Source organism: Phytophthora infestans, genomic scaffold, assembly GCF_000142945.1.
Source record: "Phytophthora infestans T30-4 supercont1.25 genomic scaffold, whole genome shotgun sequence".
NCBI classification, from domain to species: domain Eukaryota; phylum Oomycota; class Peronosporomycetes; order Peronosporales; family Peronosporaceae; genus Phytophthora; species Phytophthora infestans.
This window is the reverse complement of record NW_003303734.1, coordinates 855984-882707: the sequence shown is the minus strand read 5'-3', so window position 1 is coordinate 882707 and position 26724 is coordinate 855984. Positions and strand designations below refer to the sequence as shown.

Genomic DNA, 26724 nt, shown 5'->3' with positions numbered 1-26724 from the left:
GAGGCTGTTATCGATACAGCATCCGCTTGTGTGGGAACACGTCGAAGTTGTGGACTCTGATCCGCAGCCATTACTGGTGCACATGAGAATACAGGTAGTTTGTATTTATACGTGTCGATAAGGTGTCGGCTATGCGGTGGCTGCGCCAAGTGAGCCAAGACATCGTTTCGAGTGTCCCCATTCACTCCCAGCAGGCACCGAAACACGTGCCGGCTGCCGTTCCAGAGCCCACCAACACGACGCAGCTGGACGGATCTCTCTCGTAAATTCCCACCGCGTAGAGGCGTCCTCACATCCTCGCCATCTCTCTCATTCGCATCCACACGCTGCAGTGGGCGCAGGAAGCTGTCGTGCCCTACTGCCAGCATTTCGTTGACGTTATTCACTCACACATGGCTAAAGGGTAAGGCTTTTGGCTTCGATAGCGCTGCCACATCGACATCAGGCTTGTGCTTTGGACAGCCTCGAGTAAAAGCCGTCGATCTCTACAGTCAACGGAGGCATCTTAAGTTTTCTGCCTCAAAAAGTTTCAGGTGCTTGGCGCATCTGGGTACACGCTGACCAATCTATCTGTAGGCTATTAATACAGATAGACTGTAGCATGCGCTCTCTGTTGGCGTCCACAGCGTACCAAGCGCCTTGCAATCCACTCTTGACAGGCGTCTCGTAGTGTCATCTCACAGGATACCGGCTGGATACCGGTATCAAGTGACGATAGAGATGTATCGATATCCGGAAACTGAACTGCTTTGCTTTACCAAGCGCTGTGCCAATCGGTGAGACTGACACATGTAGGCGGTGAAAGAGCGAGCCATGTTGAGATTTGCTTGCCACAACTTGTTGTGCACAAGTGGAGGTTATTAATACCAACCTTGTGCCGATGTCGACCAAGTTGGTCGACATCGGCTCCGTCCACCTCGAAAGAACGTTATGTCGCAATCTTGTTGCTTGAGAACCATGCGGCAGCGTCTTGATAAGAAAGAGACGACAGACTGTCCGTGTACATGTATTACATGTATTATTAATAATACGACATCCAGACTGGTTTCCAGTGTCCGCGGCACGCATGCGGAGCACGCGTGCTGTCTCTCCGGGATAGCACGTAGGTGCTGTTATTAATAAAGTCCTGCCATAGCTAAGGGATAAGCCCTTATCGACGGATCGCTCTTGCCAGAGTAGCCATAATCGACATGCATCGCTTGCTTGTTTGTTCCTTTTAGTTTTACAGTTTACTTCGAGGTTCTCTCAATACCGGTAGCTTTAATAAAAAAAATACTACTGTAGTAAAAGTCTACCGTAACAGTACCGGTGGCTTCGGTATTGCAGCATCTGTCGTTGGTATCCGGTCAATGCATGATCATCATGTTTCGAAGGAGTACAGATACATGTTTTAGATATAATTTTGGAAGTAGGGCACTAGCGGTCGGAGTGCGAGCGGCGGTAACTTCACGTTAGGCTGTGGCAATACCGTCGTCGATGTAGGCTCGTGGAATGACAACAGCGACCGTCCGCTCGCTACGATGTTAGGTAGTTGTGGAGGTGACAGTGTCGACTGATACGCTGGCAACTTGAGTTGAGTTCTCGTCGTCTTGCTAGGTACCGAAGGGTTGACGAGGAAGTTAATGGAGAACTTCGAGTTCATCGGAGACAGGGTGGTCTTAGGGCTGCACCTAGCAGAGACCGGTGGCGTCATGAGTGCTGCACGAGTAGGAGACGACGGTGATCTGAACACCATGAGCACCTTCGCGTGCGCCTTGCAGTAGCCACGAACCTGGGAGAACTTATCGCAATGAGGAATAGTGCAGCGACGGCCACCGCCGTGCGAGATGCAGTGACCCTTGGACTGGGCAAGCTTGTTGCAGTCCTCTATAATGCAGCGGCGACCGCCACCATGGGCAATGCACAGGCCACGGCTCTGGGCCAGCTTGGGGCAGTCCGGGTGACGGCAGCGCGAGCCCCCGCCGTGCGCTTTGCAAAGCCCACGCGTCTGCGCGAATTTGTTGCAGTCATTGAGCCGGCAACGTGTGCGGTTGGTATTGCGACGAGTGCTGGGCGTTGTCATGGCGGACAAGGGTGGCACAATAGTAGGTTGATTTAAACTGTGCGGCGTCTGGTAAAACTCAGAATACATGTTTGAGAGGTGACTCCATCAGTCAGCTTAGGTTCAGGTTCCTTGCTGTACGATCGGACTGCAAGGCCACTTTCTGTTCTGTCCGTGGGTTGTAAGGCCCTTGAGTTGTTTGATGTCCTCGAGATATAGACGAGCTTAAGCTAATAGCATGTGGCTTTCTTCTCTGTGGCCACACGATGTGATGCCGTGTCAGTCGCGTACCACTTGCACCACCGGTGCTCGCAATTTTCCACTGTGAATTTCTAGTGCGAGGCGACGACAAGATGTGTTGCGGCTGGAAGCGAGGAATCCTGTGCCTTTTTAAGCTGCACTCGGAGCTGTACACGGTGCTGGATCTGTAGTACATGAATATTTAGTAAGGGATATCGGATACTGCGGTCGTGCGCGACTGCATGCTGCAGTGACACTGCCAGTGCCCCGGCGTCGGTGTCGCTCGTGGTATCATTACAGCTCCATCAGCAATCGATGGACGTCCAATCGAGCCTTGAAATCACAAGATGTCGGGCATCGGATCTCCCGGTTTTGTGAACAAGTCGCGAGAGTCTAGGAAATCCGAGAACTCGGAAGCTTGTGGGATTTGTCGAGCACGAACACAGGAAACGAGATGATGACCAAATGTTCGACCAAATACGGACAAGTCGAGAGCACGAGCACGAGTACTGTACATGGTACAGTGGACAAATCGTGGCATGACTTTGACCAGTTTACATGGGAACTGCAGCGGTGGCGTAACGCTTAGCCACGCAGGATCTCACCTTGTTGACGAGCCACGCAGGATCTCACCTGGTGAGATCCTGCGTGGCTCGTCAACCGCATCAGTACCAGCGTCAACTCGACCAGGGTCGAGCTGTTTCTTACCACTGCCTATCACGGGACGTGTTCATGAATGCAATTGCATTATACCTGAATGTCAAAGGAAGAACGGTAGTGTCTGTCATCTCGGTGCAAGTATTATAATACCAGCTACACCTGAAACGGCTGGCCGTTCCGATACGCCGGTTGATCGAGCTAGATCGCGACAGTATCTTAAGTGGTTTCAGTACGTCTAGAGGCATTAGCACGCTTGACTCAGCTCAGTCTTGTGTTCGCATTCCAGCTCAGTCTCGATGGTTCCGGCACGCACCTCCATCCCGCCGGCATCTCCCGTCCTATTCGCGCCCCCGAGAGCCACCGAATCCAGCACAAGCCCCACGTGGGAAGAGTATCTGGCTAGCAGCAACACATTCACTCTCCCGGTCCACGCGCCTTTCGGAGACAACCCAACCGAGCCACGACCATCGTCGTATCCTTCGATGTCCGTCTACACTTCAACGTCAGCGTCCAATGGCCACTCACCACCTTATTCAGCCCACGTGGTCTTCTCTGCTCCACCCGAACGTCGTCTCCTTCCAGCGCCGATCCATAAGCGTAAAATGTCACCAGGTCCATGCCAAACGCTGCCGTCGCCCCCGCTCTCGGCCATTCGACCCGCTCTGAAGAGAGCAGCAAGAGGTGAAATTCCTATTGGAACTCAGGTGGGACGCTGGACCAAGAGAGAGCACGAGTTGTTCCTCGAAGGCCTGCAACGCTTTGGCAGGTCCTGGAAGAAGATCTCCAGTCTTGTCCACACCCGTACACTGGTACAGATCCGTACCCACGCTCAAAAGTATCTCCAGAAGCAGTCCCGCGCAGCGATTAAGCCCGACGCAACTGCGACAGAGTCTCAGCAACACTCGCGAGTAGCTCCCAGTCCTCTGGACTACTCAAGTTCTCTGTCACAACCCGCACCTCAGCTAAATCGACTGGATCAACTACTTCAAGACGACAGCGCCCTACCAGCCTTCGTGGACGAGTACTACACCAGTCCTACCGGTATCGAAGACGATCTACTGCGACCATTGCTCAACGGCGAGCAATGGGTACAGCGACCTGTTCCTTTAGCCAGCAGCTCTAACAAATGTCGTCGCGTGGACTACACCCCAAGTGCGGTAGCTGTTCCAGCGTTGCGTTCAGCGATCCCCGAGCCATTCCAAGCCCCTGACGACCTGTCATCACCCAGCACCAGTTTGCAATCCGCTGCTCTACTAGCCGCACACGAGACGGATGAGACCAACGTGTGGCTGTAGCTACTCCAAGCTTTTCTTCTTTCTACTGTACTTGTTCATAATCTCTAGCACATACTTCGGCAACAAATAATGAGTCTACTGTATCTACTTGGCTTGTTTCACGCTGCAGTGCTCGCTCCAGCGACTCCTCCTCCTCCTTGCTTAGCCTCTCTTAGGAATTGTTGTAGAGCTGTAAGGCGGTCGTCGATGTCGCTGAAAGAGTCGGCAGACGTGTCCAGTAGCGCCTGTGGTGGCTGTTTCCTTCGCTTCAAGACTGGGTTCTGCTTGAGCGGAGGCATCTGCTGAGGTGTGCGTGGTGACGAGGCTGTGGAGCCTCTTAACGTACTGTTCCGCATGTTTCTGCTAGAATTTGACGGCGTTGGAGACGGCGAGCGTCCACGACTAAGGGGACGACCTGAACGAGGCAACGGAGAGTTGTTCGAAGCGTGTGGACGTCGCGTATCAAGTGGAGGAGGCTCCATGACACGCTTGGGGGAGGAAAGCCGAGCATCCACGTCCCTTTGCCGCTCTCTTGATAGTCGTGAGCTGCGTGATCGGGTAGAACGAGATGAAGTCTTGGAGCCTCGGGATTCGGCTGAAGAGTAGCCACCCGCTGAGCTATCCGACGTGTAGCCTCCATTAGACCGAGACAGTCGCGTACGAGGGTTAGAACGTGCTCGGGCTTCACGTAGTTTACGTTCCTTCTCCTGCTGATACGCAGTCGGATCAAAGCGACGGAATGCTGGACGAGTCGCGGGTCTGCGTCGAGCGCTTCTTTCTACGTCTTCATCGTCTGAAGGTCCGTAGTGAGTGGAGGAGGCTGTGAACGGCGCCGGGAAGACGGCGCTGCTCTGCTGTTGTCTTCGTACTGGAGACTGAGCAGGACGCGTAGAGGGCGATCGACCCCTTGCGAAACGCGGCTCGTTCCCGCGGTTAGTATTGGGCGCTGGACGCTGCCGCGTGCCGTGTTGTCCGGCTTGCGCACGCGCGATTGCAAGTTGACGAAGAAGCTCGCGGTTTTTAAGCTGCGTCTCCTCTAATTGCGCCTTCAGCTGCACCATTTGCGCCAGAGTCTCCTGAACGGCAGCGTTGCTGTCCTTCTAATGATACAGATGTGGTCAAAATTCGAGAACGACGTCGATAGCAGCGATCAAGACGACGTACAATCTTGCGTCTAGTCTCCAGTCGTTCTCGCTCCTGTCTCGCTAGTTCCGTACGGTCATCTTGCTGAGAAGCGAGTCGTAGTTGTCTACAGTAGTTGACAGTTTAAATTATTGTCAGAACGCTGCAGCTTTTATACCTCGAATCTTTACATACTTGATCTCTGTTCTTAACCGTGTCGTCTCCACGGCCGAATTTTCTTGAAATTGCTGATACAGTGCGATCAGCTCTTTATTCTCCTCAATCGACGCCTAAAAAACACTAAATTCAGCAGCTTATACTACCTCCAAAGCATAAATAAATGACCCCACACGCACCTGAAGTTCTCGTTGAAGTTCTCCCGTCGAGTTTCTCCCGTTCCCATTGGTGTTGTCACAATATTGCTTCAATGTGTTTTTCAAGCAACGGTTTTCTTCTCTCAGCGCTGCGTTCTCCTCGGTTAGTCGAGTGTTGCTGTCGTTAGTTGAGAAATTCTCTTTTTCAGCCAATGCCTGTCGTAGTCTTCGGATCGTCCGCTGCAAAACTTCTGGAGATGGCGAGAGCTCTTGAGTCAAAGGCAGCGGGTAGTGCACTCGGTCAAACTCGACTGCATAAGTTAATATCAAGTATCGTTTCCCGTTGTTTGTATTCGTAGCAGCACTTGGTAGCCTATTGACATTATTACAATAATTATGAGTTAGTATTTTTTTTAAAGTTGCTGTTAGATATGGACTTTATCGCACCCTTCCGAGATGGCACCAGGCTGTAATTTGCGCTGTCTGTAGAGATCCAGGTCTGCGGCCGTCAGGAGATCCACAAATACGGTATCACTGCGTCGGTGTAGTGCAGTGAGCAGCATTTGGACGAACACTGGGAATCGTTTTGAGTTGCCCGTCTGGCGTGTAAGTTGCTCGACGTCTGAAGCTGGGAATTTGCCCATCCAAACGCTCGAAGGAGCCGCGACCGCGTCTGCTGCCTCTACCTGTACGTGCAGCATTTGCTGCTGTACCTGCACCGTCACCACGTATCGCGCGCCATGGAACTCGAGCGTCGCCGACGTCTCGAGATCCTCCATCTTGACGCAACTTAACACTGTGTCTTTCCAGATATAAAACTTAGTTAATGGCCGTTAACCCGAAATGCTCTTCTATCCAGCTCTGTTTCTGTGAAGGGCTCAGCACTTTGCTACTATGCCGTTCGAACCGAATGGGTAAACACAATAATTGCGACCTTTCAAGATCCAGCGTATCCATCAGCGTATCTGCCACAGTCCGCCGTCACAGGTCCAGCCAGGCCTACCTCCAGCATTGCACGACACCATGTCCTCTCCTCGTCCATCGTCCGTGGGTCAGCTCTCTTTCTCGCTTCCAGCTCTATTCGTGCTAACACGTCAGCTTCACCAATTTGTACAGGTGCCACACGTCTCAGCTTCGTATCATTCCGGTGCGTCAACGTCGGCTATAGGCGACTACGTCTTCGATGACGCATCTACTGCGACGCAGGAAATCGTAGGTGCAAGTAAGCGCCGTAATTGCCACAGCCGGACGAGGTCCAAGCACCAGCAGCGCAGCAGTCAGCGAGTCGCGACGTCGCGTGCGGACCCGATCCGGCTCGCGGACGTCCGGTCGCAGGACCCGGCAGCATTCGCACACCTGCTGGCAGACCATTTCGTGGCACGGGAGGCGTCCAATGCGGTAGTAGCTGGGTCTTCCCATTCACAGCAATTGGTGGCGGGCTCTGTGGGCTTAGGCAGCTTCAGAAGCTGGCAGTTCGGGGAACGCTGTCTGGCCACGTACCGCGTGCTGTTTGGCCGTCCGTTATGGTCCGCGCCGGCGTCACCCAGACCCAGGAAGAGGAAACACGTGACGCCACCCACAAGTAGCAGCTCCGACAGCTCGGACGACGTCGACCAGGTGAGTGTTCTGGGTCTTGACGAGATGCCACTACCGACTGTTGACGAGCTGTTGGAGCTGCCGACGGACGAGACGTTCGCGTTGGAAGGCAACACAGACGCTGGACTGGAGGAGGACGTGCTTGCCGACCTCGCGATTGATTTAGGACGGGACTCAGACTCCATCGACTTGCTGTGGGAGCTGGACGCCTGCGACGTAGACGGCGGCGCAATTCTAGCAGAAGGAGAAGAAGAAGAACTTCGCTTCTTAGCCACGTCGCCGACGTTCGCACCGGACGGAGAGGACATGGAGATCGTCTGATGAATACACAACAATGACACAATACGCAAAAGGATAAGATAGAATATGTCTGCGTTTATCTCTTCATAGGTCTCAGACAATCTCGGGCGGATGGAGATCCAGCACGTCTTGCTCTTCGTCGTCGTCGCTGCCTACTGCATCAGCGTTTCCTTTTGTCCCGATCGGCTGCAGCGATTGTCGGTTGATGTTGACTTGCTTTCCTCCTTCCAACTTGTCCGCTTTGTCACCTAGCAGACCATTACGTTCATTAACGTACGGCGACACGAGACTTTGCTTATCGTCTCCAGCGATCCCAAAGTAAGATCTCCAGCCGCCAAACTTACCCTTGCGTCTGTAGATACCACCAGGATGTTGCAATTGGAAGCGAGGCAGCACCATGCCGACCACCAAGATCTCCCAGCAGAAGACGCAGCCCGCGTCAAAGAGGAACAGAGAGAAGAGAGACCACGCAAAGCCCACAGGGAGCTCCAATGCTCCCAAGCTCACGTCCACGCCACGGGACTTTAAGGCCTTCGCCACGGCTGCCGACGTTGACGTCTCTTCGTCTCCCAAGTTGCCATTATCACCCAGAAGCTGTACGAGCAGAATGATCAGCAGCACGAACGCGTAGGCGACGAACGAGCGGTTCGCACGAAGCAGCGGAGCTCGATAATTGTCGCGGACGTTGAGCGCCACAGCAGCGATCCAGTATTGGAGGTGTCCGAAGCGCCACAGCACGCTGTTCTCGTACGAGTGAGACGTGAGGTCTGCCGGTTCTCCAGGTACAAACACGTAGCATGGCACTTGAACGACGTCTGGATCGCTCTCTCCTCCGTCCGACGCGGCTCGCGTGAGCTCCAGCGCCTTCTCGGCTGAACAGAACCACGGTCGCGCTTCTGCTGCTGCCAATGCGATGTACACGCACCCCAGGAAAATAACCAGTTGTCCAAGGAGAGACAGCAAGATCTCCGCAGCAAACAACGTCCTGGGCGGTCTTCGATTGAACGGAGCGACCGCGGAAGAGCCCAGTTGAGGAGCTGCTGGGGTGCGTACCATCAACAGCGAGAGGATAAAGACGACCACTAAGTCGTCGAACAGGAACTGCGAGTCGCTCATCTGCGAGTGTAGGCCGTTCATAGTGGCAGACAGCGTCACCTGTACGACAGAATAGACGACCATGTATCTGAAGGCGACGAAGGCTGCACTGAGAGCGCCACGTCCTTCGCGTAGCAGCTCCACGGCGTCACTGACACGTAGAGAACGACTCGTGAACGGCGCCACTAATGCAGCGTCGTCTTTAGAGAGAGCGAGCCCAACGTGAGCCGCTTTCAGCGCACCACAGTCATTAGCTCCGTCGCCGCACATGGCCACACACGCGCTATGACGCGTCATCAACGTCTCCACAATCCACGTCTTCTGATGCGGTCGCACTCGTGCAAAGACTTTCGTTCTACCGACCAATTCTTCCGCAAAATCTGTGTAAGATATCGTTGGAGGCGTCGTTGGCGAGGTGTCAGTGGGTTTATCTTCTTCACTGGAGGTCAGCAGTTGCTCGATCGCAGCTCCAGTGACTGCAATGGAGCTACCTTCGGCGAGAGAGAGGAATGAATGTCTGTCTACCGGCGCCCACGTGCCTTCCGAGCTGCCAGAAGTTCCTTCCCGAGTGCTTTGAGCCAGTTCATCGACGTCCGTGTAGACGACAGCCAACTCTTCATCGCCTTCGTGTCGCTGTGCATCGATAAGAAGCACGGACGACTGCATGTCCATGTTGATCTTACGCGCGACGTGGATCGCTGTGAGTGCGTCGTCTCCCGTGATTATACGCACATCCACTCCAGCTTCTTCCAATGCTCCAACGACGTACGGAGCTTCGGGTTTCACTTGATTGACGAACAGCATAAAGCCCAGGAACCCTACGCTGCTTTCCACGGCGTCTCGAGACACGGACGTCTCTGACCTTGGAGATACAGCGGCAGGAGCGAAGCTCTTGGTGGCTAAAGCCACAACGTAGAGCCCCTGATGCGCGTACGAACGTGCCCGTGCTGTGTAATTACTGGGGAGCGTGTTCGGCGTGCAAATCTTGCGTATGGCCTCGGGCGAGCCTTTGACGTACACGTAGCGGTTGCCACTGTCCAGATCTTCCACTACCACAGACGATCGTTGACGTGCTGCGTCGAACGGGAAGCGAGCCACAATACCGAAGAGTTTGCCGATCGGAGACGCCACAAGTGCGGCGAACTGTCCAGGTATCACAGTGTTGTCGGACGTCTCGGGTTCCAGCGCGTAGCCTGTAGCACGGAACATGTCCTTCTCGAGCGCATACCCTTGGATCTGACCGGACCGTTCAGTGAGTCCGTGACACGTTGCTAAGCCAATGATAGCAGGAGGAGAGAGCACTTCCACTTCACGTTGGAGTCCATGGAACGCCGGTTGTTTCTGGTTCGAAGCTGAGCACTCGTCGACCCCGTGGAAGTCCAAGTGGTCACTGGAGAGAGTTCCAGTCTTATCGAAGCAGAAGCAGTCGATATGGCCTGCAATGTTCATCCGTGCGGCGTCGATACACGTCACGTCGGCCTGACTTTCCAGACGTGACAATGCGAAGCCAACACCTGCAGTCAACACGACGGGGAGAGCTGGAGGAACGGCAATCGTGACCAGGTCGAACGCCGACAGGAAAGCTCGACCGAACGACACGCCTTGGTCGTGGATAGCGTTGTTCATACGAACCACAAATAAGATGAAAGCCAGGGTGGATAAAGCCCCCATGAACCGATAGCTGTCACTCTCCAGACGCTTCGTGAGTTGCAGAGGTGTGGGGAACAAGATACTGCGGAAGAGCTCGCCTTTGGACGTTGAAAACCCCGCACTTAACACCACGCCACGAGTCGAAGTCTTGGCTTCATCTCTGTGTCCCTGTGTTGAGCTCGAGTGCGCCAACTCTAACACTGTGGAGCCAGCGAACAGCACACTCTCTCGGTGTGTTGTCTTGAGCTTCGTATCGACAGGGAACGAGAGATCTGGCGCTGCGAGTGCTTGTTTGGTCACTGGGATAGCTTCACCGGTGAGAGTCGCTTCATCCGCCATGCAGTGGCCTGAGAGCAGCGCGATATCCGCCGGTATGACGCCTTCATCTATCACCACGACGTCTCCAGCCACCAGATCTGCAGGACTCACGCGTTTCTCTCGCGCGTCTCGGATCACGCGTACGCCGTTGGCGATGCTGTGTTCTGCATGAGCCAATCGCGCGTGCAGCTTCTTGTCATTCGTCACCAGTTCGTGCACTTCCCATACAATCGACAGCGCGGAGAGCACCAAGATGACAGTCGCGTAGGCCTCGTATCCCTCACAGAGCCACACCAGCCCACTGACGACTTGGAAGACGTAGAACGGGTGCGCAACCTTCCTCAACAGCACGTCGGGCCACGTCTGAGCTTTCAGCGCCATCTCATTAGCTCCATGCACTCCAGTCAGTCCTTCCACTTGCGAAGTCGACCAGCCACTGCCTTCCAGACATCGTCGTTGAGCTGACCCCAGCTTCTCATCGAGAGCGTTCTCCAGTCTAGAGAAGCCCAGCGACTCCCTCTCATCGACCACGTAGCGACACTTCCGGAACTCGAACCACGGCGGACTATCCACCGGTTGGGACAGCACGCACTCTTCGTAAAATCTTTTCGTCTTCTTCTTCTGCTTACTCATCGTCCACGTCAACGTATGCGCCACTAGCACCGAGGTCGCGTCCATCGTCCCATGCGCCGGACTTCGCAGCATCTTGACCTTCCACTTGGGTTTCCAGGACGCCACGACAGCCAAGATACCTCCAGACAACAGGCAGCCGAACCCGAACAGCGCTTGTTGCACGCCATCCGCCTGTTGCAGCAGCTCCACACGCTCCAACTCCACTGCGCACGCGGTCACGAATCCAGCTCGAGGCGCTCGAGCTGCCAGATCCAGATCTTCCATGTCCACGTCCACCACGTCAGCGGGAGCCATCGCCACGCTGTCACTGTCACTGCTGTTCTCGTCACTGTAAGTTTGTGGACGTGTCGAGAGAAGCGCAGCGGAAGCTTTGGCAGTGGCAGCCATGAGACGTTCGCAGGGGTTTCGAGCTGGAGAGACGTTGCTGCAATAGATCCCTATAAATGGCTACACTTTCAGTTACGTTAGACAAGCCAACGCATGACTTCATGGTCCCTCGTCACTTGAATTCTCCAGACACCTGCCGTTAGACGCAAATGACCCAAAAAGAAACGTAAAAAGGTCTACTTATTCCCCATTTCTGTCAATATCACGGCGACTGGAGCTACAAAGTGAACTTTTTGACGGGACATCGCGGACAAAACCAATTATCCGGTGGGATCGACGACAGCGGCGGCTGGAGACAAAAGGCGTGGTAGGCTGCGTCGCAACTGTCGCACAGCAGCATACTCTCCTGCGCGTTCATCTGACCACACTGTCGACACAATTCCTCCGAGGCCAGATGCGTCACTGGCGTGTTCGGAGGCACATTCGTGACCCACTGCTCAAAAAGTCGGTTGAAGATGGCTACCACCGTCAAAACCACACAGCGTAGATTAGTGTCAGCAACAGAGTAATAGACATGGTAGACACTCACATCGAAGCCGGTTGGCGCACTTGGAGATGTCGGCGTCCAGGCGGTTGAACGTGAAGCAGTTCTCCCACACGAGGGTCACGTCGTGCACTAGCAACTCGAAGCGCTGGTCGTAGAACCCACGACTTAGCCGGAACTTGATCGTGCCTAGATCCATGGGGTTCTTGATCAACTCCGCGTAGCCAGGCACTTCGTTCACGTTCACGGGCGCAGAGAACGCCAGAGCCAGTTCGTTCCGTAGCAACATGTCCATGATGTGTTCCAAACGTGACCGCAGCGTCAGATCCTGTGCACTACCCATGGGGAAGCAGTGTTGCAGTGTCTTCATCTGGAAGCATCGCAGCTCTACATACTGCGTCTCAGCTGGAGGCACGACGGGGACTGGAGCTGCACTTCCCGAGCCTTGCGTTGCTCTGCGTTTCCTACCGGACGACGACCGCTGGCCACTGGAGCTTGAAGATTGAGAGCCTGGGTGCTTCCTCTTCGGCGTAGCGTGGCGTCCAGACCCGCTCTGTCCAGACGCTGACGCTGCCTGGGCCTGGTGAGCTGCACTCGCTTGAATCCACTGCTCCACTTGGTCGTCTGTGAGCGACGTGATGGCGGCCACTTCGCTTCTGGCCTTGCGGTAGGCGTACGGAGTTGACGAGCGTTCTCGCTGCGCTTCCAACATGTTGTGGATCATCTTGTTGGCTAGCGCGACCAATCCGGTCGACAGCCGACCCACAAATGGCAGCTCGGACGGGTCCGAGACCGGTTCGGACGCCTTGGACTCCTGGCTGATGATGGCAGTCTTCTGTGGCGAGCCTGGTCTGCTGGAATTGGCACTCGACGGGTTGCGCTGCTTGCGTTTCCCTCCACGTTTCAAGCGTCCATAGGAGATCGCGTCATCTAGTGAGTACAGTCGCATGGCTGCGGACGCGATGGTTGCAGTAGCGATGGCGTTCTTCGCCGACGGGAGTGGAGACGCCTTCCAGCCTGGGTCCAGCCATTCCGGGTCGACGTTAGCCTCCAAAAACACAACTGCTTCCATCAGAACGGCCGATTTCTCGCACGCGTACACCATCTCGGCCCATGCAGCACGTACAGGACGTCCCCATCGACCCGAGCGGAACGCGTCGCGTGGGATGGCAGACTCCATGGACAGGAGTTGAGCTCGAAGCAGCAGTAGTGAGCGTGGGGGGTCCTTCTTCAGTGGACAGATCGTGGCACTGAAACTTTCCAGCAACTCAGTCGACAGCTCTCCGATCTCTCCATCTGTAGGCTCGTCCATCCCAACGTCGCTCCCGCTTCCTCCGCCCTTGGCATGAGCCTTGATGAAATCCGGGTCGTACATATCTGCGATGTTCGTGATCTTGCGAGACACTCGTGATGATCTTCTAGACACTGTCTCTTCCGTTAGCCGGAGCTCCTTCCCACCAGTTTGAGCACGAGGCGATGACCTGGTAGTCTGCAGCGGCGGCTTCCCTTCCGGCACTACTTCTGGTACTGACACTGTTGAAGCCTGAGCTGCAACTGCTTCAAGCGCGACACTCTCCTCAGGGGTGAACTGAGCTTGTGTAGTCAACGCCGGTTTAGAGCTCGAGCTCACTTCTGTAGAGCTGCTTTGCAGTGCATCGGACGCTGCTGTCAATCTCGCTAGCTGTTCCGCACGATCGCGCTGTCGATCCGCTTCGCTGCGTTCGCCGTCCGTGTCGGATTGCCCCGGCGTCGTCACTTGTGAGATTGACGGAGACTCAGGCTCCGTATCCACGTCAGCAATTGCACTCGTCTCTGCAGACTCCGGGGCAGCTAACTCGGTCGATATGTTGACACGTGTGTCGATCTCGAAGTCTCCTGCAGCACGGAAGGTCGTCCCGTTCGCATCATAATAATTAACTTGCGATGGATCTCCCTGCGGCAACTGAGGGTCGTTCCCAGCAACAAAATTCACGTATTCTCCTGTCGAGTTGTTGTTCGGGAACGAGTTCGGAGCTCCAGACGTTGGCAGGGCCAACGGAAAGTTCATTGCTGACGACGCATTCGGCATTATCGGCAAGGGTTCCATTGGCATCACATTGCCACCGCCATTCATATTCATCCCATTCTGCGCTGGAACGGGTGGAAATGGCTGTAGCATCGGATTAGCAGCACCTTGCCATGCTCCCGCGGACTGCGCACCTGGTCCAGCTGCGACATTGTAGACGTTCGGCAACGTGTTGAAGTTCTGGCCACCCATAGGTGGCGCAGGGAATGACTGTCCCGACATATCACCCATGAACCCAGGCAGGTTTGTCGGCATCGGTGGGTTAAACTGTGTCGACGGGTCCCCCATTGGCTGACTCGCTGGTGCGGGGAACGGGAACATATTCATGCCGTCGCCCATGCCAGGGAACTGTCCAGAGGCTGAGTTCTGGAAGTTCCCGCCTGCATTCACGTTACCCATGGGAAAAGCTCCGTTGTTGTTCATGGCTGGAACTGGAGGAAAAGCGTTCGGCTGTTGAACTTGTTGATTCAAGGCAGACGAAACCTGAGCGAGAGGAGCTCCACCTACGGGGAATGCCATATTGGATGCGGTATTATGAACTGGAACATGGCTAGCTGCACCGCGAGAAAGCCTCCGGAACGTCACGCGCAGCGGGCGTTTGCTAGCACCCACAGCTCTTTTAAACCCTTCCATGCCAATGACGTCCAGCCTCTGGCCATTCACAGCATACACCTCGTCTCCCACCTGCACTTTGCCACTGGCCTGAGCTTGTCCCATCATGTTGTTGTCGTTAGAGAACTCCGTGACGATGATCGTTCCGCGGTTCGAATAGTTAATCACCACACCCAATGGGCCCAATCCAAACTCCACGTCTACCAGAGTGCCTTCATTACTGGCTTGAGTATTGCTTGTCTGCATAGGCATCGAAGATCCGAAGGACGCCGCTGATATTGACGTAATCGGCTGGTTGGTAGTGGACATAGATACACTGGAAGCCACGTTCGTCTTGCGGTAATACGCCTGTCGAATGTTCTCGAGAAGGTTGACTTGTTGCACGAATGAAGCAGGCAGAGACTCGACGCCTGGCGTGGAGGCTGTGAACAGCGGTCGACACTTGCTGGGGTCGTCGAAAGTAGTGCCTGACAAGTAGCGCGTCGTCCGTAAGAACATCAACACGAAGTTCGCAACGTTATGAAGCTCGACGGACAAATCAGCAGCACGTTGAGCCGGCTCGCATTTCTTCGCGGCATTAGCAAAGCCACTTAGTGCACGTGCGCGCAGCATACTGGACGGGTCCACACAGCTGAGAATGGCCGTCGCGAAGGCATCTGCCACTTGTTTCACCAGCGCAGAGTCCGACTGCGCCTTCTGGCTCGTTGTGAGCGCCTGTGTAGCCATCGCGCACACCAATCCCATCACAAACGCATGATGGAGACATACGAATGTCTTTGGGTCTGGAAGTGTCGCGTTCGGATCCACAACGATACGCGACACCACCTTCTTCACCTCTTCAAAGCTCGACAAACACGCGTACGCCAACCCGTTCGTAGTTTGAACAGTAGCCGACGCAGCGAACTGGTTCCACGCTGCCAACATCGCTCGTCCTTGGTCCACTAGAGCCTGCAGCGAGCGCTTGAAGGAAACCGGATTGGTGGCTCCAAGAGGCTGCTGCATTCTTGCAGCTGCGCTTGGGTCTGCATATCGGGTCCGCTTCATCTGATCAGCAATCTGGCGTGCGTACGGATCTTCCGTCTGCGCGTACTTCCGCTTCAATGCCTCCTGGTAACGCGCTTGAGCGGCAGCGTAAGCATTCGACTGGAGATCTCCTTGCATTCCTGTCATCGACATCTGCGGCATCCCAGCTTGCTGCATCCCGGACCCCACGTTATTCATCATCGCCTTGTCCGATCGAAGCCCACGCTTCACAATATTGTACACCTCGTGCGATATCGGGATAGGCTTCATGCCGCCTTTCCCGTCCATCACACTGCCATACTCGTACTTGCGCGACAAGATACGCTTGGCCACGTTGTCTGCCTTCGGGTATGGCGCTGTCAGAGAAGGGAAGTGGGCATTCCGTAAGCTAAGTACATCAGCAGCCACCACAGCATGGAACCCTGTCGACTGGATTGAAGTCTCTGCACCTTGCAACGCGTTCTCGGCCTCCTGTTGCGAATAAAACGATCCGAGATAGAATTTACGTCCGTTGTACGCCACAAGAGACTCGTACTTTTCCATATCTCCGTCCATAGCAAGCAGCACTTCCTTTTCAATAGCAAAAGGTCCATCGCGAAGGAAGTGTTTGCTTGAATACGCACAGCATGATAACCCTTGCTGCAGCTGCAACTTTGCCATGTCATCGTGAAGAATCCAATGGAAACACCACCGTATCCGCGTCGCAATCTTCGCGTCTCTCGAGTCTTCTTCCAAGTACGCCAGAAGTTGCGTCAGTTGCTCTTTCGTGGCACACACCGACCACTTCTTGTCCGGTGACAGCACGAACAAACGCTGATGATCACTGAAGAAACGGTAGAACGCGTAGCCATGTCGACACTTGCCAAAGGCTAAAGTTCTTGGAATGATCAGCCACTTGATGAAGCTCTCGAGCTCTCTTGCCTTTTCGACTCGAGGGAGCATTGACCCACACTCTGACCAGGCCACATTTGCGCTCTCGACACAGCATTCGTGAGCCTGCAGCGACGTCGTGGGCCTGACGAACGGAGTGAGGTGCAGATACACAGCACACATGGACGACAGCTCTGCACACAATGCCTTGACGGTTGCCCAGCTCAAACCAGCCACCGATTTCCCGTTTAGTCCCACAATAAGATCACCAACCGCAACCGTGACTAGAGTCGTCTCCTGACGCTGTTCGCAGTACACTAAGCCGTTCGTCGCAATAACACCAATACTGTCGAGCAGGTTCTCAGCCTCAAATGGAAGCGGGAAAGAGTCAACGCGGAACGTCTTGACGTCACTGGGGCCAGAGAGCTTCAGCTGCTTGCAGAGTAACGATGGGTTAGCCACCAAGTCTACCATAAGTTTGTTCGCCTGCTCAGGAGTCACACTATTGGCTCCAGTAGGTGGCTGTCTGGAGAACGTGATCTTTAACGGCCGTGGTAAACCCAGTAACCACGAAGTGAACTGCGAGAGATCCGTCAGCTTACCATACGTTGCACCGTTCACTTGCTCCACCAAATCTCCGCGTAAGATGCGACCACTGAGTGAGGCTTGGCCCATCGTACCGTCAGCATGATCGTTCAATGACTTGACCACCACGCCTCGCGGTTCTAGTGCCAGAGCTAAGCCAAGCGGGCCGTCTTGAAAGATGACATCGTACGAGGTTATGCCACTTGCTTGCGGGATGACAAGTCCAGCTCGGAACGTACTCTCTCTTGCTCGCTGCGAAGACACGTCGTGTACTGTACGTTGTCTCTCCTCACACACCTTCCTCATCTGAGTCGATGGTTGACGCACAAACACAGCGTACATGACGTCTGATGGGTTGTCCACTCGGAGCAAGGTCTCGACCTCCGCAACGTCCTTCTCACGTGTCGTAACGCTGTTCACCATTAGCAGCACATCGCCTGGAAACACTTGGCCAGACAGCTCGCCAAATCCTACTTCCGAAGTGTCGTAAGACTGAACAAAGACGAAAGATTCACGAGATGCTACCGTCAGACCCATCGACAGGCCGTGACACTTGACGATCGACACGGAGGCGCGCACAGCTTCTCCAGGCAGCGACGTCAAATACAACAAAATCGGCTGTGCTGCAGTCCTCAGCTGCTCTTGGATAGCAGCGCGACTCATACCAAACACTACACGGTCATTAACGGCGTACACGATACCCTTGATGCCATCGGACTCGGACTGGCTACCCACCTGGCCTTGAGCAGAGTATTGCACCCCTTCTGCCGTGTCTTCCAGAACCACAGTTGCGAGATCATTTGCTCCAAGCGTACGTACAGCCAGCATAGCGTTTTCTCCTGTCAAAAGCTCCGGGACTTCGTATTGATTCAGCAACGTCGTATGGGCAGTCAAAGGCGACTGCTTGCAGGAACGCAGAGACCCGTTCAAGACTCCATCTTCCAAGCCACAGAAGGCACACACCGGTCGAGACAGCGTCAATCCACTTCCATCTATAACGGTCTGTTCGTCAGACAGCGACAATAATCGATCGCCAAACTCTTCAAAGATCAAATCTTCCTCGTCTTCAGAGTCGGACGAGTCTGTGTCATCCTCTACCAGCAAAGGTCCAGGCTCCTTCTTAACAACGATAGTCTCACCACGACCCTTTTGCTTCGCACTTGCAGGCAGCATGGGAAGAGGTCTTGACTCCAGTTCAGCCTTGGCCTTGTCCTCCAAGTACGTCAACAAATCATCCGTTAGATCGTGTTCAACGCCATCGACAATAAACTTCTTGGTCTGCTCCACTCCGTGCGACGTGCGAGGTGGGACGAATCGGTCCCATTCGCGCTGTAAATCAGCCAGAGATTCGCCCAGTTTCCTCCTCGCATTACTTGCTTTTCCCTCGAGAGAATGATACACGGACTGCACCACTGACGTCTCCTCAAGCAGCTCACACAACACTCTCAGCACCTTCAATCGATCGCTGACAGTAAGCTTCGAGTAGTTTTCTTGGGATAAAAGATCAATCGCAGACAAGAGCCGCTTCTCCAGCTCCGTAAGCGAGCTGTCCTTGAGCTCACTGCTGCCAGAGTTGCCACTCGAGTCTACAGCCATATCGCGGGCTTTCTTCTGGAACTGTTCAGGTGAGAACGAGGGGTCTGCAAGACACGTCGGACAGAACCACTCGCTCTTTGGGATCTCAAGCAGCGGCGACTCGAGACAGAACGTATGATACGGTGCATCACAGCGATCACAGAGCAGCAATCGACCTTTCGCGTGGATCGTCTGACAATTGCGGCAATTATCTTCCTCTGCGGCGATCATAGGGCGATTCACAGTCGTATAGACCCACTCCTTCATCAACCGCTCAAATATTACTGACAGCTTCTGCGCCAGCGTCGAGATTTCCGCCTTCAACGAGTTGTACGTGTAGCAATTTCTCCACACCAGCTGTACATCATCCACAAAAGACTCGACATCATCGTGTTCGTAGTCTTCATCCTCGATCTTCTCGGCAATCGTGCCCAAATCCATAGGTTCCGTGATATCTCCACTGGAATAGTAGTCCGGATACAGCTCCGCGTCCACTGGTTGATTAAACGGGGCCGCGATCTCCTTCGCTCGAAGAACTTTGAGCACAAATCCACAGCACTTGATCTTCGTCGCGCCTCGCGTCGTTGCGATGTGCTTCATGGGGTTCTTCACCGCAGGAGGAATCGAGGACATTAACAAGCCGTGAGGCGTCTTCAGTCCAGTCACAAGACTGTCAAAGTCTTCCAGCGACATTTCCCGGACATCTTGGCCGTTCACACACAGTAGATAATCGCCAACTCGAATCCTGTCAGCATTATCATCCTTCGTCTTCGTAGCTTCTTCAAGCTCATCCTCATTAGAAGAACCAGCGATTTCTGTCACGACGAGGTGGCTGTCTTTCTCCCCAATCTTGATCTTACTGGATACTCCACCAACCAGGACGACGCCGTAGTAATCACTAGACGCAGCAGACACAGTACTCGCTTCTGACGCCAACGTAACCGAGTTCGTCGTAGGCAGACTATGAGTCTCAGTCTCTGCTTCTTCCTTCTCTTCTTCAAACTGCACTCCCTTCAGCAAATTAGTTCCTCGACGGTGCAGTTTCTGACGCAGTGGCTGCGTCACAGCGTCATCTCGATACGACTTGGAGCCCTTGATCGACTTGAGCAGTTGTTCATCCGGACTAGGATGCTTAAACTCCATCGCCAATTGACAGACTTGGCGTGCAAGTTCCGGCCAGCTAAACGCGTTCATAGGTCGTGTACGATGGAATTCTTCCAGTGTGTTTCCCATTTGAAGCAGCGGGAAATACTCCCTCATCAGCGCCTTCAGCAGCTCAACATGTACCGAAGCGAAGAGGGTAGCAACAGAGTCGTCGTCCAAGTCGCCGTCCCCAACAGGACTGGAGCCATCACTCAGCGTCATCATATCCACAAATACCGCAAGCGAGGGCAGCGCCGTCAGCTTCAAGACGTCCGAGAAGGTCGAAATGAAATCCCAAACGAACAGCAAATCACCATGAGACTCTGTCGGCACTAAATCCAGTTCGACCGCTGCGGAGATCACCTGAGCTGGGAACTTCGTGTCTCCCCCGGCTGCACGCTTATCGTTGGACATAGCGTGGCTGCTCTTCAGCTTCTGAGTGTAGCGCGCTTTCACACGAGTCCAGACTTCGCCTTCCACCTCGCTCCTCTTGTCCCATAACCGGATTTGTCGTCTTCGCTCTCTCTCGTCTTCAACAAATTTCAGCAGCGCCATGTGCTGCTGCCTCACAGACTGTGGATCGGGAGCTGCTTTCCTCTTCCTGGAGTCACTGAACCGTCTTGGGGATGAAGATGTCACGACGCCGTTCTCGAGAATCGCCTTCTGTTCCTCGCGCATCTGACGCCGTTGTCGTAGCTCCTCTATCCTCCGCTTCATCGAGTTTTCCTTCTCCTCCATCTTCTTGCGTTTGTCCTCCTCGCGTTGTGCACGCTTTAGCTCCTTTTCTTCTTCACGCGCTCGTTTCTCCTCCTCTCTTGCCAGTCGCATGGCTTCTTTCCGAGCCTCTTTCTGTCGAGCCGCTTCCACTTTAGCCTCCAGAATCGCGTTTTTCCGGTCTTCTTTAGCTCGTCGTTGGGCCTCCTTCGCATCTTCTTGCGCTTTCATTTCGATCTCTAGCAGCTTTCGAGCAGCTTCTCGCACGCTGCGCTTGTCAGCTTCGCGTTGGTCCTTCTCCTTCTGCTGCAGCACACGCTCGGTCTCCTCGGGATCACGGCAGTGCTCTTCCAACAACGCTTCCTGCGACAATAGGCGGTTAATTGCGTCCTTGGACATCGCGTTTTGCGTCTTCAGAGCATCTTTCATTTGACTTTTGAGTCGTGAGCGAATGTTCGCATGCACATCGGGTGTGATGGGATGTCGCTGCTCCCAGAATTGATAATCTCCACACCAAAGCACTTGATGCAGGCCTTCCAGTACCCGTGTGACGTTTCTTCGTAGCAGACCGAAGCCATCCTCCCCGCTAGCAGGCGTCAGCACGTCCACAGGTCTCCCACTGACGTCAGTCTCCACTGTAAACACCGATCCACTCACTACAGCCACGAGTTCATCGGCTGTCAAGCTCTCGAAATGCACCAGAGCTTTCTTCCACGCTTTACTCGCCACGTACGACCTGAACACGATCTCGACGGCGCTATTCTCCAGTTCCACTACGAAAATTGGAGACTTTTTCTTATTGCCATGCACAATTTCTGCAATAGAAAATAGCAAAAACCAATAAAAAAAAATTAGTCCCGTCCAGTAGATATAAACTACGATAAAAAAAAATGTTCCACGTACTGCAGCGCAACCGAAACGCGATAGTCAATGGCTTGGTCATCTGCACCTTGACCAGTGTCTCGTATCCAATAGGGAACAGCTTCTTGCTCGAGTAAAAGTGTTCTTCCGGGACCACAGCGCCCAGACTCATGACACTGATGGGTCCGTCCACCAGCGGCATCTCCAATTCCGCCATCTTCCTCCTTAGGATAGCGAGGTAATACATGTCTTCTCGCGGGATTGCGCCCTGCATCAGGTGCGTGTAGGCTCGAAGCGCGTCTCTCAAGCTGCGGTACTTGTGTTGCTCCGCATCCAGCAGCTTCCCGTCGTCGCGGACGCTCCAATGACTGAGCGCAGACGTGTCGAGGCCTCTCTGATGCGCCAAGAACCGCAAAGATTCGACGCTCAGCTCCAAGTCGTCAATGGAGTCGCTACGTCTCTTGTGTTTGGACTGGCCCATCGACATGACGGCCGAGGAGGCGGTCATATCCTCGTCTTCGTCCTGGACTGAAGGTGCGTGCGTCGTCTCGCTGCTGTCGGCGCTACGCTCGGCGTCGTCGTCCCCCTCGCTGCTGCTGTAAGAGCGCGGGGCCAATAGCAGGTCCATCCCGCGTGGTTTTGGCGCTTCGTCCTTCTCCTCCTCGAAGCTGCTGCCGCCCTCGGACTGTGGTGGAGATAACTCCATGGCAGGCGTCCAGTACTGGCCACTGCGGTAGGCAGGAGGGCCCGCAGATGAGGGATCCATGACGAGGCAGCCTATTACGAGAGTGCAGTCCGCCCTCGATATAAAATGACTGAAACACCCCGCCGTAGGGTGGGGCACTTGGTCGGGGGGAAATGAGGGCAGTAAAGAGGGGGGAAACACTGAAAAACACTGTGAAAGATGATAATATTTGGAAAATAATTCATTTTTGGGGCTGTTGGCCACCGGTATTGACGTTATTTTAAAAGCCCACCAGGATTAAATCATGGTGGGCAAATTTTGTAAATTACTAGAGCATCTCCAGCAAATAGTCATTTTTAAATCAGCCTAAGTGTTGCCGTGTTCCCTAGTTGCAGCTCGATCATTCGACGCATCGTTTACTACAGCTGACTGGAGTAGCTCTACAGCAGCGCCATCGATCAAATCCCGCCGCAGATATTAACTCAAGCGTCTCAGAGGCCACCGCTGCAAGTTAATTAGAGCGGACGGGAACGTTGAGGGCAAGTAGGGAGCCTTTCCGGCAGCAGTCTTGGAGGCGTGTCTTCGCACCGCTCTTCACAGTGGCACGGGGCATGGTAACGGTCGAAGTGGAGACGAAGAAGAGGAGCGCACAGACTGCTGCTCGAGGCTCTAACTGTGAAGTGAGCCTCCCCCCGCGCTCGCGCGGCCAGGTCGATGTATTTCGACTTTGAGAATGAAAGTTTGTGACGTACACTTCTTCATTCTGATTGGTCGGTAAACCGAACCTAAGTGGGGGAGGATGTAACGGGGTTTGTAGCCCTAAGTGTACCTCTAGTTACATGAAGTGTGACACGTCATACTTAGGGATATTTAGTACAAGGTACCAAGGTCGTCCGAGGCCAACCATTGGTTGATGACATTGCTTTTCTATAGGTGACTTATAGCTTTATATTTAACTCAAGCTTAGCCTACCTATAAATATAACCTACCTTAAATTGGTCACCTCGCTCTCTTTCGGTAAAAGGGGACCTATGAACTGCCGTTCACTGAGAGTTTGTATACTCTCGGAAGCTAGCTTCCTCTAGCGCAAGGTGCTGTGTGACCCCGTCACAACTGCTCACTCTTACGACCCGGCTGTTTTAGGCACTGGTAGATCCTGAGGTCAGCTACTAACCTGTCATCTCCTCACGATTGTGAGAAGTTCTCAGCACCGGGTGATGATGTCACACGCCATGGTGATGCTTCGGCAATGGATATGCTCGGTCATACACGTCTTGGACGTCAGGGAAAACGAGGACAGCCTCGCCACTTCATCAAATGCTAAGTTTGATGTCGCGCATCACAAGACGTTCCACGGGATAGTGTAGCGCACCGTGCTTGCCGAGCAGAGCGGGTCGAGCCTCGGCTGGACCTCCGCGTCGCGAGTCACAGCGACTGGTTGAGCTGTATTGGCTCTCTGACCGACTTTGTTCTTGACGCGAATGCTGTGGTAGACCGCTTAGCTAACTATCTCAAAGATTCGCATAGCCGCATGGAATGATTCCAGTCCGCTCAGAGCAGAGACCTCGACCTAGAGAGTCAGGTCGCTCAGCTGCAGCGCTATCTTGACTTATTACTGCGCCTGGCCTTTCATGCTGTGGCTCCACCACTCGCTGCTGGTCATCCTTTTGCCCAGCCTCTCGCGGCTCTACCACTTGCTCACTCGCAGCGGACCGTGGTCTAGCATTACTTAAGATCTAGGTTCAAAAAGGTTTATAAATAGTGCTGCCAGCTCCGTGAAACAGTTGATAAAAAGGTACCGAGGTCAGACCGTGAGAGCGCGGATAGCAGCGAGGGTGACGGAGTATGGATTTCGAGATCATTTGACATTTTTCCTCAAACTCAACTAGTCGGCAACCGTCCAGTTTTCGCACCAGTCAACAAGCCTACCTTCACTCTTGTTTCAGTCGTGTAAGGCGCAAGCCAAGAGCAGTAAGCCTCACGGCAAAGGCTCAACACTCTAGGAGGCTACTAAGGTGGCCTCCGAGGCGATCGGCTCATCTGGTGACGCGGCTGTGGGCAAGCGTGCGAGCAAGCGCCGCAGTCCGTCACCCTCGACCTCCCCAGACACCCATCCGAACCCTCCGTTCGCTGAACGTGAGTTCGGCTCGGGTAGTGAGGACGAAGCCGAGTCTGAGAGCATGCACGATGCTCCTGTGGGCTCCGTGGGAGAGCACAGCTCAGTGCCCAGCGAGCACAAGGACGACAGCGTACACTCGCTCGCTAGTGATCACGGTGATCACAGTCCCAAGACGTCTGTGCGCTCTGAGAGCCCGACCGTCAAGGCTAAGGGCGCCCCCAAAGCTGGCGACGACGAGGAGGAGAAACTTCGCAAACGTCTCTCGCTTGCCGAGGGCCGAGCACGTGCTAAGACCGCTAAAGCCGAATGCGTCAAGCCCTCTAAGAATCGTACGGCTTCGGAGTCTCCACTCCGCGAGGAGAAGGAGACTGGGTACTCCAATCGGAACCTCTTCGGTTCCTCGGATATAGAGGACGAAGAGGAGGAGGAAGAGGGTGCTATTCCTGAGCCCCGGGAGATCACTAACGACCTCGACCAGCAGCAGGAGGACTTCCAAGCTGCCCAGCGTGCGCGTGGGGGTTTGGTGGTGGCAGGAGGCTGTCATCAACTCAGGAGAGTACTGACCTTCCGCGGAGAGCTCTGGGGCTGACCTCTTCCTGTAGGTTCTTGTCGCTTCTCGTGGCCTTGTTGGCGGCCACACCTCTAGGGGCGTTTGCGAACGTACCCTGGTCCAGAAGGAGCAGTTGTTTGTCGACAACTTGGAGGCGGCTCGATGTGTGCTTCTCGCGCCTCCCCATATCCCTCTAAAGGACTTCACGACTTGTCATAAGAAGCCCGAGAGCCGGTGTGATCTCTACCATATCCGGCGCTATATATGGGTTCTTCCTGAGGACTGTCCCAACTGGAACTCATGTGAGGACATCTTCTGGGCTTGGGTGGAGTCTCTCAAGTACTCACCCTCGGAGTTGCGGGAACTACATGAAGATCAGCTGCTGTCCCGCATCCTGGACCAGCGTGATCTCCGTGTTCGGTTTGTCCACTTGGTCAGAAAGCGCATGCTGCCAAGGGACATTCTGAAGCACGCGGCTTCTAGCGCTCACGATAAGCGCGGGTACGGAGTGTCGTCAACGTCCGTACCCCGTTCGGGCAAGAAGCCTCGGACTACTTATGAAGCTGCCGCCGCTTCTGTTCCCAGATTGCGACAGCTTTCGGGCAGTCAATCAGGAGCCGTTCAATCGGCTTCCACGAGTTCTCGGAGTGGGCATAACCCCTCCACTTCACGAGGAGCTGTCGCTTACCGCGACGCCGTTGCTTCTGGAGAATAAGCTCCACGTAATAGTGGACTTCTCCGCTCCGGTCAAGCAGGGGCAGAGGTGCCCTCGTACGAGTACGAGTACTCGGCGCCTCCCGAACGCTACTCTCGTCCGAGTTCTTCTCCTGCGGGTCCGACGCAGGGCCCTTTGGTTGATCGCCTTCGTCACCGTGTCCTCGTGCTTGGGATTGCACTTGGCCTTGGGACTGGCGGGGATGCTGCCGCCCAGGCCGGGAATCAGGGTGAGCTCGCTCGTCTTGCGGACCACCTGGACCTGTTGGAGCGTGAGGTCTCGAGCCTTCATCTGCGGGTGGACCGGCGGCCCTCTTCGTCCGAGCTGGACGAGGCTCTGCTGCCACGTCCGGAGTCGCATTCAGCGCACGCTCAGGCGTACGCGTATGGTGCGTACCCGATGTACTCGACGTACTCGGTGTACGGCTCCGGGGTCCGTTCGTACGGGGGCCCTCCTGCGTATGGTCTTGATCGCAGCCTTGCCGTTCAAACCGAGGCTTGGGTGCCTGCACCGACGCCCTCGTCGACGTCTGTGGCCGGCCCTCGCTTCGAGGAGTCCGGCCAAGGTGGGTCTGCGAGTCAGCAACCCCCTGCGGATCATAGTACCGCTTAAGACGTCCAACGTAGGACGTCGGGTGCGTCGCCATTGACTTAGGCAGATCGATGGTGTACGACGCACCATGCCTGGCCAGGACTGCGAATGGTCCGATGAAGCGATGCTTCAGCTTGTTGCTGCCGACAGAGCTGACAGTGTCTAGCGGTAGGTTCCTCGTGTCTAATAGCACTAAGTCCCCCACCTTAAATGCACTTAAGTTTCCTCTTCCATGTTTGTCAGAGTACTCCTTTTGTCTGTCCTGGGCCGCTGCCATGGCATCGCGGACCCTGCTGAGAGCGCTCAGCTTGGTATCCACAAAGAATTCCACTTGTTTCCACAGTGAAACCGGTCTCACATCCGAGACCTGCGGGGAAAGAGCTTTCCGAGCCCCCCCCTCTCACTTAAAATAGAGGATGCAGTGTCTCCTCGAAGAGTGAGAGGCACCCTGGGGTGACGTAAGCAATTCGGGTAGAACGACGTGAGCCCCGTGGGCGCGTGG

General features: G+C 54.6%; 5 protein-coding genes across 5 annotated transcripts; 1 reads left to right on the top strand and 4 right to left on the bottom strand.

Annotated features, from left to right (window-relative positions):
* Window positions 1-1390: 1390 nt before the first annotated feature.
* Window positions 1391-2062, bottom strand: PITG_13033 (uncharacterized protein; the record flags this gene model as incomplete). The annotated part of the gene is made up of 1 exon (XM_002900526.1): window positions 1391-2062. The coding sequence occupies one exon, from the start codon at window positions 2060-2062 to the stop codon at window positions 1391-1393; it is 672 nt and encodes a 223-aa protein (XP_002900572.1).
* A 1162-nt stretch (window positions 2063-3224) lies between these two features.
* On the top strand, window positions 3225-4064 carry PITG_13032 (uncharacterized protein; the record flags this gene model as incomplete). Its single annotated transcript, XM_002900525.1, has 2 exons — window positions 3225-4029; window positions 4056-4064. The coding sequence occupies 2 exons, from the start codon at window positions 3238-3240 to the stop codon at window positions 4062-4064; spliced, it is 801 nt and encodes a 266-aa protein (XP_002900571.1).
* Window positions 4065-4334: 270 nt separating this feature from the next.
* On the bottom strand, window positions 4335-6430 carry PITG_13031 (viable flagellar protein number 3; the record flags this gene model as incomplete). The annotated part of the gene is made up of 5 exons (XM_002900524.1): window positions 4335-5315; window positions 5380-5464; window positions 5533-5627; window positions 5694-6024; window positions 6099-6430. The coding sequence occupies 5 exons, from the start codon at window positions 6428-6430 to the stop codon at window positions 4335-4337; spliced, it is 1824 nt and encodes a 607-aa protein (XP_002900570.1).
* A 1210-nt stretch (window positions 6431-7640) lies between these two features.
* Window positions 7641-11537, bottom strand: PITG_13030 (P-type ATPase (P-ATPase) Superfamily; the record flags this gene model as incomplete). Its single annotated transcript, XM_002900523.1, has 1 exon — window positions 7641-11537. The coding sequence occupies one exon, from the start codon at window positions 11535-11537 to the stop codon at window positions 7641-7643; it is 3897 nt and encodes a 1298-aa protein (XP_002900569.1).
* Window positions 11538-11797: 260 nt separating this feature from the next.
* On the bottom strand, window positions 11798-22043 carry PITG_13029 (uncharacterized protein; the record flags this gene model as incomplete). The annotated part of the gene is made up of 10 exons (XM_002900522.1): window positions 11798-12089; window positions 12160-13615; window positions 13745-13926; window positions 13969-14559; window positions 14740-15031; window positions 15119-17971; window positions 18029-18309; window positions 18409-19606; window positions 19667-21516; window positions 21605-22043. 10 exons carry the CDS (start codon window positions 22041-22043, stop codon window positions 11848-11850), a joined length of 9384 nt encoding a protein of 3127 aa, XP_002900568.1.
* Window positions 22044-26724: the final 4681 nt, after the last annotated feature.